The sequence below is a fragment of the Ammospiza nelsoni genome, chromosome 4 (assembly GCF_027579445.1).
Source record: "Ammospiza nelsoni isolate bAmmNel1 chromosome 4, bAmmNel1.pri, whole genome shotgun sequence".
Taxonomy (NCBI): domain Eukaryota; kingdom Metazoa; phylum Chordata; class Aves; order Passeriformes; family Passerellidae; genus Ammospiza; species Ammospiza nelsoni.
In genome coordinates, this window is record NC_080636.1 from 42,075,612 (window position 1) to 42,092,497 (window position 16,886).

Genomic DNA, 16,886 nt, shown 5'->3' on the forward strand with positions numbered 1-16,886 from the left:
TGACCCTCTTCCAGCTTTGTGACATCCTCAGGACTGGGCTCAGTTGATGGATAATTCTCATGAAATTCCCAGAATATAACAAATAATCCCCCAACACCAAATAAGTATTCTTTAGCCTGAGTGGAACTAATAATTGGAAGTAAGGCTGGAACTCAAAGGAGAAAAGCTCCTATTTTTCTTCATTTTAGTGGATAGCACGGAGAAGCTATGAAGAAGAAGTACACAAACATACTCCCTGGGAAGACTACAAATAATGAGATCACTAGCAAGCTGCCAGGAGTTAGGAAAAGGAGTTTTCTGCATCTAGCTTTTCTCTGGTCCTACCTCATAAATTTCCCTGGGAATTTCACAAAGTCCTAAGCTTTGCATGCATGCTATCCCTGTACCACTGAAGGAGCAAGCACCATTTTCCCTGCGTGGGAGAGTGTTAATTGCTATGCCCAAAGGGGAAACATGTATTCTGCTGGCTAGTAATCAAATGTTATTTGAAAGCCATTATACTGCCCAGGGTTTGTACTGGATGGTTGTTGTAGACAACTGGCTTGCCGGGAGCTGCCTCGGGGTCGTCTGGTTATTGAGCTTTCGGTTTGATCTTGGAACCAGCTTCCTGTGTAAATAAAGGGTAAACATTAGTTAAGAATGTCTCCGTTAAAGCATCAGATGTTTGAAGATGTCATGTGCTTCTTCATTAAAAAGCCTTTGAAAATGAAAATAAAGGTCACCAGCCCAACTCAGTTCTCAGGTTAATGCTTTTTGCTGGTTTGATTTGCTCCAGTTGCCTGATCTTATTGGGGGGCAGCCTGTGGAACGTGCACCAAGAGAAAACATCTTGGCATAGCGTGCCACCTAATCCTGGCCTTACTCATACCTGGTGCCATGGAAATTGGCTTGGTCTGGGCCGTGGGGTGGCAGGGAAGGTCCTGTCTGCAGTCAGTCTGTGCAGTCACATGTGGGCTCTGCACAGGGATCAGCTGACAGCTGAGGGATCCGCTGCTGAGCGTATCAGCAGGGGGAGGCAGAAGGAGGATATGTTCAGAAAACAGGACAAGCACTTCTTGACTGCTCTGCAGCCAAAAGCTACAGTCACTTTGCTTTTCACCTGCGTGCATTTAAACCAGATAAGCTTTTGTTATGCTTTCTTTTATCTCAGTGCCAACTATTACAGGTGAGTTATAACTGAAAATATGAGGCTTTAAAAACACTCAAGTTTTACAGCTGCAGCATGTTGGTAGCCCAGTATCTCTTCTTTCTCACATAAATTTGAAAGCAGAGTTGTGCTCTGAGCTGAGTGCCTTCTTTTTGAAGGATAAAATGGTTTAACTGGTCTTCTTTTTACTCCCAAACCAAGGTACTAATTAAGCTATACCTGTAAAAGCAGTAACTGTAGCAATAACCTCTCACTACACTGATCTAATCTGAAGCTATTAGCAGCTGCAATAGTTATACCATGAAGAATTTTTCCCCTTTGGCATATGTTATAAAGGCTGTCCCTTGATTAGGTCAAAAATGCTTGAAGGCTATTGATTTTTTATCTGTTTTAGGAGAAGGCACCTCTTTTTAACACTTTAAATGCTCCGTTTGAATTTTGAATGATCAGGTGAAGCAAACGTATTTATGCATCTGATTACCCGTTTATCTGGCATGGGGAGCGCTGCAGATTTTTGTGTTATCAGGGATAACTCAGAAATGCCATTCTGATTCCGGAGCTGCTGGAGATCCTGTGCTCCGGGGTGTTGCCCTGCTCCTGCCTGCTTGCACATGCCAGGTGTCTGTGAACCTTTGCAGTGTGTTTTAACAAGGTGGTGTCATGGTGCTGCTTCCTGACACCCCGGAAAACAGCTGCACCTAGGAAAACTCCTGTTCTCTGGAAATCACGCCTTAGGCTGACTGGGAGGTGTTGCTAAGTAACTGGGGGTAACACCGGGGCTCTATGGATCCTTTACAGTGGGTCCTGGTCCCTGCAGAGATCTCCAAATTCGCAACACGGACGTGGGAGAGGCGGATCAACTGCGACGCTACAAGTTCAGCCCCCGCAAACTGAACTTTTGTTGGGAGTTTTTCGAGAATGAAATTGGATTAGACCCAGGGATGACGTATCCTGTTTGATTTCTTTTCCCCTTGTGCTCTGACGAGCTTTATGTTTAGGCAGGCTTTTGTTTCTGGCTCTGAGCTGCTTTAAAAAATTGGGAGTGTGTTTCAGGGTGTCGAGGGTGATATGCTTGCATTGATTGGTGAGGTTTGGCTCGAGTTGCTTGCGAGTGCTTTGTTCTTCTCACCACCCCCAGGTCAGTTGCACAACATGCCCCTACAGTTTAAAAAGAAAAAAAAAAAAAAAAGGGAGGGGGGGGAGGAAAAACAACAACCAAAAAAAGAAAGAAAAAAAAAAAAAAGAAATGCTGAGTAATGCCAGCGGTTTCTCAAATGGCTGATGCAAACCTGGAGAATTTGCATCATCATTCAGCTAGAGTAACTTGGTATGACAAGAGCTTAAATACAAGTCCATGCGGAAGCTGAGCTGGTTTCCAATGATAGGGCAGTACCACAGTGTGAAAACGCAGGTGTTCCTGAGCTGGGCTTGGATCACAGGAAGGGCTCACAGACTCTTTAAGAGCTTGTTACCTGTGTGTAGGAGCAGCTGGAAAGATAAAACAGGAAGAGACAAAGTAGTTGGCTACATAGAGAAGGAAAAAAACCTCTTCAGTTTCTGCTGAAAACTTTTCTGCCTGTGCTTGCCAGCAGAGTGCTGGTGGCACTGTAGCATGTTTAGGAAAGCTGCTGTGCCCACGGTCTCTAATGGAAGCTACTTGCAGGGACAAGCTAATGGCAAGTTGTCCTCTCTGGACAGCGGACAGCCGGCCCGGCAGGGAAAAGTTGTGCTGAAGAAGAAAGTGACACTTTTGAGGGGGATATCCATCATAATTGGCACTATCATTGGAGCTGGCATCTTCATCTCTCCCAAAGGCATCCTGAAGAACACAGGCAGCGTGGGCATGTCCTTGACTGTCTGGACAGTGTGTGGTATCCTCTCGCTTTTTGGTAAGTCCCTGAAAAGTTTCTAATTGGTCTAGAGGGGCAGCTGGAGAATTGTTGTGATTATTTCTCTGATTTTACTATTGGATAGGAAGTCAGAGTGCAGAGCTTGAGCGCCAATGGGACTACAGAAGGTCTGTGCTTCATGATGGGTTTGTGGAGGGTGCAAAGATTTGCAACCCCTGTCCCCCAACTCCCGGCACCAGCTGGTGAAAGCTGGAAGCATAAATTTAAATTTTTTTTTTAATGGGTTCCTAAAGGAACAGGAAAACTAAATGAGCATTTTTCCCTATAGAAAGTGCTGTATGTTTTTCTCCTGTCTGTAAGATGTATTTATGGTTTGCTTGTAAAGCCCTGGCAGCTGGATGAACACACTTCTTGAACACCACTGAAATGTTTAGACAGCTCAACCTAGTTCCCCAGAGGCTAGAGCAAGGTCTGAGAGGAATAATTCCTACTGTAGGTAAGCTGTATTGGCATGAAGGGGAGCAAAGCAATAATACTAATAACCTCTCTTCCCAGCTCTTCCTTCCTCGCTCATGATGTTGCTTTGAAAGATTTGGCTACAAAAACCAGTGTGATGGAAGCAAATCTGCCCTGGGAGTTTGATTGCTGGCCTGCATATTGTGGGAGTGTTTTTGTTTGATTCTTTGTATTCTTGAAGAGTGTTGAATTGTGAAGAAGTCCAGTTAAGTTGTTCTGTACAAAACAAAACCCTCATTCAGAGTGGAAAACCCCACCCTGGCCTCTGTGGGACAGAGGGTTCATTGACCTATTTAATGAGTTAATCTCAAAGAAACTGAAGAAGTAACATGAATATTGGCTTTATTTGAAAGGGAAACTGCTGTTTACTGGCAGGAGGTGAAGAGGACAAAGAGAGACTGAGTGTCTACTTAATAGGCGGAACATGCAAATGCCACCTTGTAAATTGGCTCTGAACTTAAAAGAAATATTCTTCACATGCTAAACCCACCCAGGCCAAACAGTCGAGTAAGTTAGGACCCATTTGGGTCAAGTGATAAATGTGCAGCACAATCTCTTGTACAAATATGGAAGATCTGCCTGCAACAAAATTCTGCTATCAAGAAAAACCTCAGATCCTATTTGTAACCCTGTCAAAAGACCTTGGTCTTTTGAGTTACTTCACCCAGAATTTGCTTAAGCACTGCCTTAATGGCTATAACTTTAGCAGTAGTAAAGTTATTCTGGCTGTGAGATAAAGTCTGTACCAAAAAAACCCAAACAAACAAACAAACAAACAAACAAAAAAAAAACCAAAACCAAAACCCAAGCAGAAAACCACAAAAACCCCAAATCAAAACAACAACAAAAAAACCCCCTCTCTTTTATCAAACAGATTTTTTAAGTCATTTTCCAGACCTCTAGATATGAAGAACTGTGGAAATTAGCACAGCAAAACATAGTATCTTGTTCTCAGAATGGACCTGTTACAGATTGATTGTTTGTTTTTTTGGTTGTTGCTTTTTTTTTTTAATATTTTGGATTTTAGTTCCTTGTGTGACTTATAGTTAAATCACATGTAGAGGTCACGTAAGGTCTTGCTGAGGCTATGTTTATAACTTATATTAAAACACAATTTAATTTCATCCTGAATCTCAACAGAAGAGGCTAGCAAAAGAAAATTCAGAGAGACCTTTTTTTAATGTGGCTGTAAGGATTCCTTTAAACACATCTTCAGCTGAGCTAGAGAATAGCAGATAAAAAGTTGCCACATTTTTGCAAAGTCCCAAGCAATTTTGGCCATTTGGTTGCCTTTGCCCATGGCTGAGGAGAGGCAATACAGTTTTTAGACCTTCAGAGTTGGAGCCAGGCATCTCTAAGGCTGAAAGGAGTAGATCAGCCTTTGATAACAAGCAATTGTGTCAGAAATCTTTCATTTAGTAGTGCAATCTGGCTGCCTGAGAAGTATGGTGGCTGGTGTGACACCCCAATTTTTTGTCCTTCTTCACAAGGTATCGAGTAGCACAGTAGTAATTGCAAATAGCTTGTCCAGAGGCTTTAAATATAACTGGATAAATGGTTTGGTTTACTGCATGTCTAACTGAGTGAATTAAAACTTACAAAATTAATTGGAAAAAAATTAAAAAATATAAAAAGTAGTTGTGATGCCATGGAAGCTCCGTTGTTTAGGCTATAACTGTTTTGATAGGTATTTCTGGATATCTCTCATGTTGGCACTGTTGAATTCTCACAGGTGCCCTCTGCTATGCTGAACTAGGAACATGCATTAAGAAGTCTGGTGGTCACTACACCTATATCCTGGAGGCCTTTGGCCCATTGCCTGCATTTGTGAGGGTCTGGGTTGAACTCCTCATCATTCGGTAAGTGTATCAAGACTCTTTCTTTTCTGATGGCACTGCACTTGTCAGTCATAAAGAAAAAATCTCTGATATATGCTGGGCAAAAAATAATAGAAAAATTAAATATATTTAGGTCAGTTAACTGTGTTCTTTCACTATGATTGCTTCAGAGAGTTTAAAAATGCTATTCTGCTCATCAGCTTTGAAATGTTCAAGGAGACACGTGTGTATATATGGGGGAAATAAGAAAACTCCCTGACACAAAAATTCAATAAATTGCCTTCATTTTGGTAAGCTTACTATGTCCATTGATATCACTAATAATGTTGTTAGCCATACCTAGATATGGTACAGTGAAAAAGAGAAGTCACCTTTGCCTTTTCTCAGTCTTGGCACTACCTTCTGGAGCAATTACTGTTGTCTATGGATACAGGAATAACTCCTGGTGAGACTGTTGTCCAGTAGTTTTCAGAGTTAGGGGCACCATATATATGATTTATATGTCAGATTGGGGCCCTGATTTTTTGTTTTTGTGGGGTGTTGGAGAACTTGACTCTTACTCTGAAAAACACTGACTGACCGAATAAAGAAACATTGTCTTCACATACCTAAAATGTCCAATATGTTGCCTTGGTGTGTAAACCTGTGACTCATGCAGCCTTTGTGCAGAAGAATTACAATATGAAAGTGTTGAATCATATAAAATAAACTTTCATAATGTAAATGGATCAACATCTCAAACTCACGTGTAGCCTCTCTGTTTTTACAGTTGTGCTGAGATCTTGATACCTGTAGAGCAGGGCAACTCACTTATACAAAATAACTTTGGGAATGCTCCATCCCCTGCCTCAGGCTGGTTAGCGCTTCTTCCCCCTCCTCTGCAATCAGCAGATTAGTCACAAATGAGGCACAAGCATGATTTCAAATCACAGCCACGTTTACATAACACTGACAAGTCCTAGCATAGATTGTGGAGTTTAGAAGTGCTGACGGTGCTGAGTCATTATGAGTCTATAAACCCTTGTGTTGTTTCCAGAGGAAATAGTTTTGTACGTCAGATGGTCCAACACAACCTCCCCACCAAAATGTAACCTTTGAATTAACTGCATCATTTCCATCAAATGTGATGAAAGGGCAGATGTCTCAACTGTATGGACTTTTTGCCAAGAAGGAAAATCAGGCAGTGGAATGAGAACTATGTTTTCACAGGTCTCTGTGAACAGCTATATCATTTCACATCAGAGAATCAACAAAAGGGAACAGTAATAGAAATCTCCCTCTTAATCTGCACCTGGTTCGGCAGAGGGAACTTATTAACCTAGGCACAACACCCACGAGAAACCAGGCATCATAAATTCCTTTCCTCCCAAAATAATTACTTTTTTACATACAACAGTGTCCCAGGAGTGTTGTATAAATGCTCTTAGTCATCGTGATCTGCCCCACACCCAGAAAATAATCGTGTTGCATGGGAGAGAACATCAGTGGATTCTTTAATCACCCAGTGTGAGAGGCTGTGAGGAAGCCATACGTGTTATAACTTGCAACGACCAGAGCAGCACTGCTGAAACTCTGTGTGGAGTTTTATATCTGACTCCTGCATCAGGAAACTAATTGACTGCTACCATCAAAGAACTTGAGACCGCTTATATGTTTATTTTTTGTTTTCAGCAGATGAAGTTGCACACACACGTCTCAGCTAGACTGATTTTTCTTCTGAAAAATTGCAGGAGTATCACACTCCCTGAGTGTGATAATCCTGAAAAATTGCAGGATTATCACACAGAGGAGTCACAACCAAAACAGACATTTCCTGCTCTCATATATCTCTTTAAAGCTGCTACTTGACAGTGGAGGACACACTTAACTACTCTGCCCATATACCAACTAGTTCTGCCTTGCATTGCACTGCTTCTCACTCAGTGCACTCAGTGTGAACATTTTTCTCTCCCAAAGCCAGGTTGTGTGTATTTTATACATATTTATGTACCTTTAAAAAAACCCCAACAACTACTTTTCAAACAAAGGAAGACAGCAGTGTGACCGCATGGTCTGTAGAGTTTCACTGTGGTGGTTGCTAAACAAAGGCTGGATCAGAGTGTGCTGCCAGGTGCCTGGCTCACCTGTGGTATGTGCTGGGACCCTGTCTTGGTCCTCATCTGGTGTCTTCCTATATCCTTGCCCTTCAGTGAAAGCTGGTCATGCACTTTCTACCTGCTCCTGAACACACAGCTATTGAGCACTGTAGCAAAAGGAAAAGCATAGGATCAGAAAGGCTGGAAAAGACCTCCAAGATCCTTGAGTCCAACCATTAACTCAGTACTGCTGAGTCCACCACTCAGCTATGTCCCTAAACACTCATCTGTGTGTTTTTTTAATACTGTTTCACTCTTTGAACTTCCCCCTCCACTGATTGACTGGGCTGCCAGCAACATCTCCCCCAAGACATGGGAATGTCAGAGCTTTTTATTAGAGGTGCCATTTAGGAGCTATGCTTTTAGAAACATAGTGGTGGTATAGATAGCTTCTTTAAAAAGGCTTTTCCTTGAAATGGGAGGGCAAGATCCAAGTTCTGGGGAAAGGAGCTGGGACCAAGGAAAAAAGTCTGGGACAGCTCCAAAGATCTGATCTTTCATCTGATCTAGGGTACTCCAAAACCACTTATGGCAGGCTGCCTGCAGTACTTGAAAGCCAGAAGCCTGATGATCTTCTGATATGAATTAGAAATAGGTAACGTCAATAAATGTCTGTGAAAATCCAGACAAAATTTGTAAAGCCATTTTTTGGCCAGTGAGAAGAAAACATCCCCATGCGTGGGAGATGCTCATGCAGCAGCCCTTGCTCATCCATGCAGAAACTTACTGAGGCAGATTGTTCTGTTCTGTCCTGCTCTGCAGCTTGGTCCAACACAGTGTGTGACTTCTGGCTTGAGTCATAGCACAAAGAAAGTGAGTTTTGTTTCCAGGGTGCAACTCCCTTGTGGGAAATTCTTTTATTGTTTGATGGAGAACAACAACGTCTCTGCAGAATTTTTACCCTGTTCCATAGAATTTTGATCAAAATTCTGTGAAGTGAGGTGTTGCAGATTTTTTCACAAGAAATTTGCATGGACTCTTGTTCAACTCAGAAATCCTTTGAGAATCATGTGTCCTTTTGTCCTACAGTATGTATGTGATAAAACACAGATGCCACCAGCTGTCCTAAAAAGAGTGAAAATGTCCTCCCAAATGGAACATGAACAGTAACATGCAGGCACAGGCTAATTTGCTACTAATGTGTGTCAGTGCTAAGGCTTCTGTCAAACAATTAGCTTCCCTCAAAGGGAAAGGCTGTAAAAATATTATGAGCATTTCAAATTTGTAAATGTAACAACTTTGTGGGGTGTTGGAGAGCTTAATTCTTACTATGAAAAGCACTAACTGACCAAATAAAGAAATATTATGTATTTTTTCATATTCCTTTGTTTTATGGTATTCTATGGTTTGCTACAGGGATTTTTGCTTTCAGCTGCAGTGTTAGGAAATTGTTAGTCAATAAAAGAAAAATATTCTGTTTGTATTTTAGAAAATCCCATTTGGACTGTCCCAGAAGTTAATAAAAGATCTGGGTAGATTTTGGATGCTTATTTTAGTAAACCAGAATTCTCACTGTGAATGAATTTCATTTGCTTTTGTCTCTGAGGGGTGAGGTATAGCTGGCCATTAAAATTCACTGACTTTTGAGCAGGGTGTTGCCCATGTAATCTGATCCTGCTGTTAGGAAAATTAATCCACAAACATCAGAGGTTTATGTCCATGAAGGAGACAGAGGAATCCTTTTACTTTGTTCAAAAAAAGGGAGAAGCCATGAGGCATTGCCCTGAGGTCTCTCAGATTTTTGGAGGACACAGCCTCCTTTTTATCCCAATTTCCCAGCCACATTTTCCTTCTCTCTTTCCCCATTGTCTGAGGTACTTGAGAGGTACAGACTTCCCCATATGCCTAATACCGAAGATTCCCCTCTAAAGTACAACCTCCCCTTTTAATTTTTAATTCTTGTGGAATCTAGGGGATTTTATTCCCCATCGTTTCTTTCATCTTTCAATGTCTAATTTCATTTATCAGCAAACCTAAAGTTCATTTGTAAAAGCAAATATCTTTTTCCATTCATCAATCAGTGTAATCCTTCCCATAGTTTCTTTTATCTCCCAGTGCTAGTTTTATCTACCAGCAGACCCAGAGATGGTTTGTAAAGACAAATCTGCTATTCCTCTCACTGGCTATGTTCACTTCAAGTGAATGAATGAAGATTTCTATTGATACTTTTCCTTTTTGATTATGACTGCTTTGCAACGTGGAAGCTGTAAGAGCCACCCTGGTAAGAAGTGTTGCTGTCAAGAATGTTCTGCTACATTCAGAAGCTGTGGTGCATGTCAGCAAAGCTACAAGGAAGCACCAAAATTAAGGTTCACAGTTCTCTGATAGTGAAGCTACAGTATGATCCAGTAAGAATAATAACTATGTACTATCACAGATTAATTTTGTGACTTTGTTTTCCTTTCCCTCCAGCCCTGCTGCCACAGCAGTGATATCATTGGCATTTGGACGCTACATCTTGGAGCCTTTCTTTATGCAGTGTGAAATCCCAGAACTTGCGATTAAACTTATCACAGCTGTTGGCATCAGTAAGTGTCCCATTTTAGGTTGGGGGGGGGGGGTAAAGATTATATAAATTAAAAAAAAATATATAGCACACTGAGCAGGTTGTTGTTTGGTGTAAATCATTAATTACTGTGCATCCAATGCCAGGGACACCTGTGTGACGTTTTGCCTGGGTGTGTGTGTTTGTGAACAAACGCAGGAGCAAAAAGAACAGCAGACTTTATCAATGGCTGGGAAAATCTATTATCAAGGCTGATTCTGTTGCCACTTGAATTTATGGCCAAATTTTCATTATTTTTGTAGAAGCAATTTCAGTCCCTAGGAGACGGCGAGGCAGTGCCAGAGATATGGAAGAATGATTACCTTCTTTAAGTGCTTTGCTCTACCTTGGTTTTAGGAGGCAACTGAATGCCAAATATGATGTCATGAAGAAATGTAGTTCTCTTGAGTGTAGACAGCAACATGAGGTCATCTTCCCCAGTCCCACTCTTTCCATCCTGGCAATAATCCTTGTTGAGGCACTTGTGGTTCAGAAAGCAGGAACTGAATTCTGAGAGCAGAACATACGGCCTGGTGCATGGTTGTTGCTGACTTGTTGTCCTACACTTGCTAACTCTGTAGTTAGTGTAAAAGGGATCATTTAGGGTCACAGAAAGCCAATATTTGCAGTAGAAAGAGGGGGCACTACCCTGAGACTAGAGGCCTTACAGTGTACCTGGGCTAGTGTGGAGGATGCATGCAATGGGAGGGCACAAAAAATGATGGGACTGGGACTCTGGAGCTTGTAGCATTAGAGGCTTGTTTCCAGGTCTGCCTGGTCACAGGTGAGAATGCTCCTTGTGGGCACACATTGGAATTCAGCTGTGCTGGGAGGGAGTGCAGAGTAGACCTGAGTAATTAGTCACAGGTTGTTCCTTTAAATTTGCTCAGTGCACATATCAGAAACAAAAAGACTGGAAAAAGGAATTAAGACATGCAAAATGATCAAAGGCCCACAGGAGACCCCTTCAGTTTTGCACAATAATAGGTTCAGATGACTTTTTTTCTTGGGGGCAAGGAGTTCAATTGACATTTAAATTTCCAGTCTCCAGGTTACTGTGGCTTTTTGTGGGAGCTCTGTCCGTAGGATTTCCTTTCTGCTGGAAGTGTTAAAATATCAGTATGTGACTGCATTCCTTTCCAACTTAATTATGCACAAACTATAGGTTTCATAGGAATAATTGAATTAGGGGTTTGAATTTTGAGGTCAATTACTTTTTTCAGCTACATCTGTCTAAAACATTTCAGTGCAAGATAGGAGTGAAACAGATGTTCAGTAACATTAAGGTCACTGAGACAAAAGGAATATTAAGTGAGGACTCCATCAAAGCATTTTGTTAATTGCATGTGATTCAAGCACAATAGCTGAACAATTTGAAATATGTTTTTATTACCTTTAATTTAAGTGAAAATCTGTATGATAGGCCAGGGCTTGGCAAAATAATTGAACAAATAAGTAGCATTGCAGGGGAGGTGGAGTTAGGCTGAAATAATCACAGCCTAAAGAGACAGGGGAGGTCAGATGCTTCTGTTCAGAGTGGGTGTGTACAGCACAGTTAGGGTGAGCTGGCATTTCACTGAAAGAAGGGATTCTTGTAGAAAACTTGTAGTGGTGAATGGGATGATGCTGAGAAAAACAATGATGTGTCAGACTGGGGCTTCATTATTTGCAGTATGTTCTACAGTGGAGTTTCATTTGTAGTAGTTCGTAGAACTCATGCTGCAATTAATCTCAAGGATCCCAGAGTGTCTGAATGTTATCCTTGTGTGGTAAGAATCATGCTGTGGTGGTAATTGCTACAAATGTTTGGTGTTGGGCATGTAGGCAGAGTGACAGGTAAGATTAGGGTGCTGAGCTGAACAGACACTTTGGAGCTCTGGAGATCTTGTAATCCAATATAACGGTGCAAAAGGTAGTGTTTGTTTCCACTTCAAATTTTAAGTTAATCAGAAGGTGAGATGACATGCCTTTTTCTTACCCATGCCTGGTCCCTTTTCCTTCCTTGCCTGATGAGACAGCACAGATTGTGTATATGTCTTTATTGCATGGGGAAAGGCAGTGGGATGCACCACTGAACTCTGTCCTTGGCTCGAAGTTTTTCCTTGTCATTTCTCATTGTACTAGAAAGGAGAGGGAGAAATTTGAAAAATCTTCAGGTGATCCCCTGATCCCAAACACAATCAGTGTTATCTAAACAATTTCTTACAGATGTTTGTCAAAACTGGCCTTGAAATCTCCAGCATGAGAGTTTTTTAAACCCTCACTGGCATTGTAGCCCAGTTTTTTTGGTCCTTGTCACAGTACAGATTTTCTCTTTCCTTTTTTGTTTTTCTGCCCACCTGTATCTCCACTGATGCATCTGGAGCCTATTATTAAAAGGTTGACTGAGGTGGATGCAACCAGGATTATGCTGAGGAGTAACAAATACTATTGCTTCTCTACCAGCTGCCAAAAAATATTTCTTGTAGAGGGGCTGGAGCCATTCTGTGCCTCTTCAGTGAAAAAAGAAAGACAGAAAGACAGTGCAAAGGAGATGTAGATCAGATTAAAGTTAAAATGCAACTACTGGTCACAGTGACATTTAAAAAATCCCTTGTCCTGGCTTTATTATTTATTAGAAAAAGACATATGCTGGGCACAAAATTCCCCTCAAAATCACCTGTTCAGAGCAATCTTGAACAATCTGTAAAAACAAATTTTCTGTTCCACAATATGCTGCTTTCATTTTTAGTTGTCTTTATTATGGTTTATTTTCTTTTTACCATGACCAACCAACCAAAATGTCCAAACATTTCAATGTCTCTGTAGAGAGAAGGATGCTTGTGTGGAGTCTCTATTCAGATGCCACAGCTTTCTGAACCTCTGAGCAAAACCTTCCTGTTCTTTTCAAACTTATAAATCACTTAAATTCACTTGGTGTTTCTTAAGCAAGTCTTCACAAGGAGAAAAACCTAGATCAAATACTGGATATGCAGATCTCAATTTGTCAGTCTGCCATAAACTTTTTCTCAACTCAGTTAATTAACTGTATGTGAAAGAGGAGCAGATGTCTCAAAGATTTTTGTTACACTATACATTCATAGGCTCATAGAATGGTTTAGGTTGGAAAGGATGTTTAAGATCACCCTGTCATGGGAAGGGATATCTCCTACTAGGTCAGGTTGCTCAAAGCCCCATCCAGCCTGGCCTTGAACTCTTCCAGAGACAGGGTCTAATTGCTACAATTTTATGAAAATAAATGGCCAGCTAGAGGAGAGAGAAGCTGGATGTGCTCCTGCACAGGGAAGGACAGCTGAAAAAAATGCAGGGAGGAGATTAGCCCTTCTAACTCCCTGCTTTGTTCCAGCAGGCCAAAATAGCTCCAGGACACAAAGCAAAGGGAGGTTGTCAACCTTTGTTCTGATGCTGAAGGTAGTCTTTTTAGGAGAAAGAGTTTAAAACTCATTTACCTCTTGAAGTGAAAGTTGGTAAACTGCTCCATATTTGTTGCTTCTTCACATGAAGCAACATCCTGTCATCATGCCTATCATTGCAAAAAAGGCCCTATATTCATATATTGCTTTGTTTGTATCTATTAATTCTTTTCCTAATGGTAAACTTAAATATAATGGTAACAGGAAGGAATAAATTGGACTGTGCAAAAGGTATCAAACTCTTCTATCGATATGTAGCCTGAATAGGAACTGAGCCTTTTCCAAACTTTTCACATGGCCTCCATGTCAGGAAGCAGATAAACAGGTTTCAGCCATTAAAACCTGTGAGACTGAAAACCACTCACTAACTCTACCAACTCACATGAGTTCTTGCACTAATTCATACATATATTTTGGGCATTTTACACTGCAATAATATATAATTTCCCCTCTTTTTTTTTTTTCTTTTGAGAAGTCTGCTAGCAAACTCAAATACCCCAAACTTTGGCTGTTAGAGCTAAAGTTATGCTTGAAAACTGTGGTTGGCTGTAGGTCTATCAGTGCTTGCTGGCAAATGCTCCAGTCCCAGGTTTTATTGGTGTCTAGGTGTGTCTATAATTAGATGCCTTTTTTCCCCTCATCATGGCAGATGTTGCAGATGCCACTCTCTACTGCTGACAGTCTTCAGACAAACAGTTTACATTAAAATGTCTCTTGGCTTGCAGGGATCTGCTCTGATATTCTCTTGCAGATATGCTCTGATAGGTGCTCTTTTGCTTCCTGTGACTTTTAATTGGCTCATTAGGGTCGGCAGGTTGAGGGTATTTTTTGGCATTTTTTGAATGCCTTGACCCTAAAAGTGTGACAAGTTATGGGAAAGCATTTTCTTGGTCTCCTGCTGAGGCAATGGTACATATATTCTGAAAAGTAGGCCAGGATGTAATGCTCACTGCTGCTTCTCCCATTAGATTTTGTTATCTGTCTATAGCTGTGCCTGTGGAAGGGAAGAGATTGTAAAAAACATGCTTGGTGTTCCCATTGTGTTTGACTGTTCATGTACCCCATTTTGTTCTCCCTCCACACTACGCTTGGTTAGGATTCATCTTAGCAAGGTGTTTAGTTTAGGTAATCTCATGTGCTCCCCATACAGTGGGGAAAGAGGAGCTTCCTGAAGGTAAACTATCTCATGTGGGCAGCCACGCTCAATGCCTGACTTTTAGTTAGAAAAGTTAGACCTGAGTCCTCCTTTCACTTCCCCTTTTCTGAGAAACTGCTCCTTCTGATATTTGCTGTGATCTTTTATCAAAGTGTCTGCAATCAGCTTCTCTAAATATCTCCAATAGGCCCCATTCTGAAGAGAGGTGTAGACTAATGGCCATAGTCCCAGAATATAATGTCCTTCCTGAGCCCTGGCACAGCTGTCATCATCTTTTTTTGCTTTTTAGCAGCTTTCTTCATGACTCCACTTCCCCATTGCCTTTCACTACCCAGTTGCTCACACAATTAGTACTATGGTACTGGTCTAAGTCCCACATTTCTAGACAAGTGTCATGCACACAGAACCCTTAACACTGAATATTTTATTAAAAAATACTACTACTATTATTATTATTAGTCTACAATAAACAATAATGCATTTATATTATGTAGTATTATATGATAAAGAAGACTGTAAACTCCTACAGCCTAAAAAGTGCAATAAAATAAAATTTAAAACAAAAATGGCCTCAAATTTTCTAAGCATTTGTAAGCACTTAAGTCTCAGCTCTGCAGCCTGAATTACTACTATTGCAGTCCTTCAGCTCTGCACTTACTCTTGTGAAGGACTACCAAAGGACATTTTTATCAAGGGATTTTTTACAAGGGACTTATTTACAAATAAGGACACAGTGATGTGAACCTTTCAGCCAGGTTAATGTTAATTTCTTCTCAGTAGCTATTACAGGGCTGTGTTTTGGATTTGGAATGAGAATGGTGTTGGTAACAGAGTGATGTTTTGGTTTTTTGCTAAGTCCAGTTTACCCATAGTCAAGGATATTTTTCCCTGCCTCCATGTTCTGCCAGTGAGGAGGTTCACAAAAGAAACTGGGAGGGAGCATAGCCAGGACAGGTGATTACCAAATGCATATTCCACACCACAGAGCATCACACCTGGTATATAAACTGGGAGGATTTAAATGAAAACGCATCTGATCTGGGTTTGGGAATGGGGGTTCTGGCTCTGTTCAGTGGGTGGTGAGCAATTGTATTGGGCATCACTTGCTTTTCTTCATTACTATTATTATTATTATTATTAATAATAATAATATTAATAATTATTAATAATAATTATTAATAATATTAATAATTATTATTATCCTTTGTGTTATTTCTGTATTTTACTTTGTTTTCAATTATTAAACTGTTCTTTTCTCAATCCACCAGTTTTACTTTGATTCTCCTCCTCATTCCAGTGGTGGATGCAGGGAGAAAGGGGGGAATTGAGCAAGCTGCTGCCAGGTTTAATTTCCATTTGGGCTTAAACCGTGACAACAGGATGAGGGGAAATGGCTTCATGCTGGAAAAGGGCTGGTTTAGATTAGATATATGGAAGAAATTTTTCTGATGTCCCTGGTAAGACACTGGCTCAGGCTGTCCAGAGAAGTTGTGGCTGACCCATTCCCGAAGTGTTCGAGGCCATGCCATCCAGAAACCTTCTCATATGTGTATCAGGAAGGTAAAACCAGTGCATCAGAAAACCTGGAGAAGCTCTCCCCACTCATGTTACCTACTCTGACCTGTGTGAGGTTGACAGACTGATTGCTGCAGTCAGCTTGAACTCTGAGTAAACTGGGTATCAAATTGCAGATTCTCTTACACAAAAAAACTCCTCCTTGGCATTTTCTTGTGCTCTGGTCCATGCCTGGGTTTGACTTTCTACAGAAGGAAAGTATTGTATCCTGAGTCTTCCAGGAAAATTAAAATAAGCTAGTGCTTGACTACGGCACTAGATTTTTCTAACTTAAGCATTTTTGGTCAAATGAATATTTTAAATATATTTTGCTTAAATAACAGTTGTTAGTCTTGTTGGTAATCAGGCCTCAGGGAAAGAAGGGGAAACTCAAAGAGCGCTAATATTAGTCAGCAACCTAAAGGAATCTTTCAAAATTTAAATGAGTCAAGATATGTCAGTGTAATATTGGAACAACAGAGTAATGAATCAGGCCCTGGGATTTTCTGTTGCCTGTCAAATATAGGTATACAAGGAAGTAATAAGCAAAAAAAAAAAAAAAAAAAAAAAAGAAGAAAAGAAAAGAAAAGTGATTGAAACATCATTGCATGTTTGGGTCTCAAGTGAAATGTTGCAAAGTCCAAGCAAATTTTTTTGTGACTTCAGAAGACTTCAGCTTTCAGCTCTGAAATATGGTGAGATACAAAACTGAGTAAAGATTTTGATCTCCAA

General features: G+C 40.7%; 1 protein-coding gene across 1 annotated transcript in view; it reads left to right on the top strand.

Moving 5' to 3' along the window:
* Positions 1–2,598: 2,598 nt before the first annotated feature.
* The window catches only part of SLC7A11 (solute carrier family 7 member 11), a 62,712-nt gene continuing 48,424 nt past the window's right edge, over positions 2,599–16,886 (top strand). Inside the window, exons 1-3 of the mRNA XM_059471058.1 lie at positions 2,599–3,036; positions 5,246–5,372; positions 9,899–10,014. Coding sequence (XP_059327041.1) covers positions 2,760–3,036; positions 5,246–5,372; positions 9,899–10,014 — 520 coding nt within the window. The 5' untranslated portion in view covers positions 2,599–2,759. The remainder of the gene's footprint in view (positions 3,037–5,245; positions 5,373–9,898; positions 10,015–16,886) is intronic.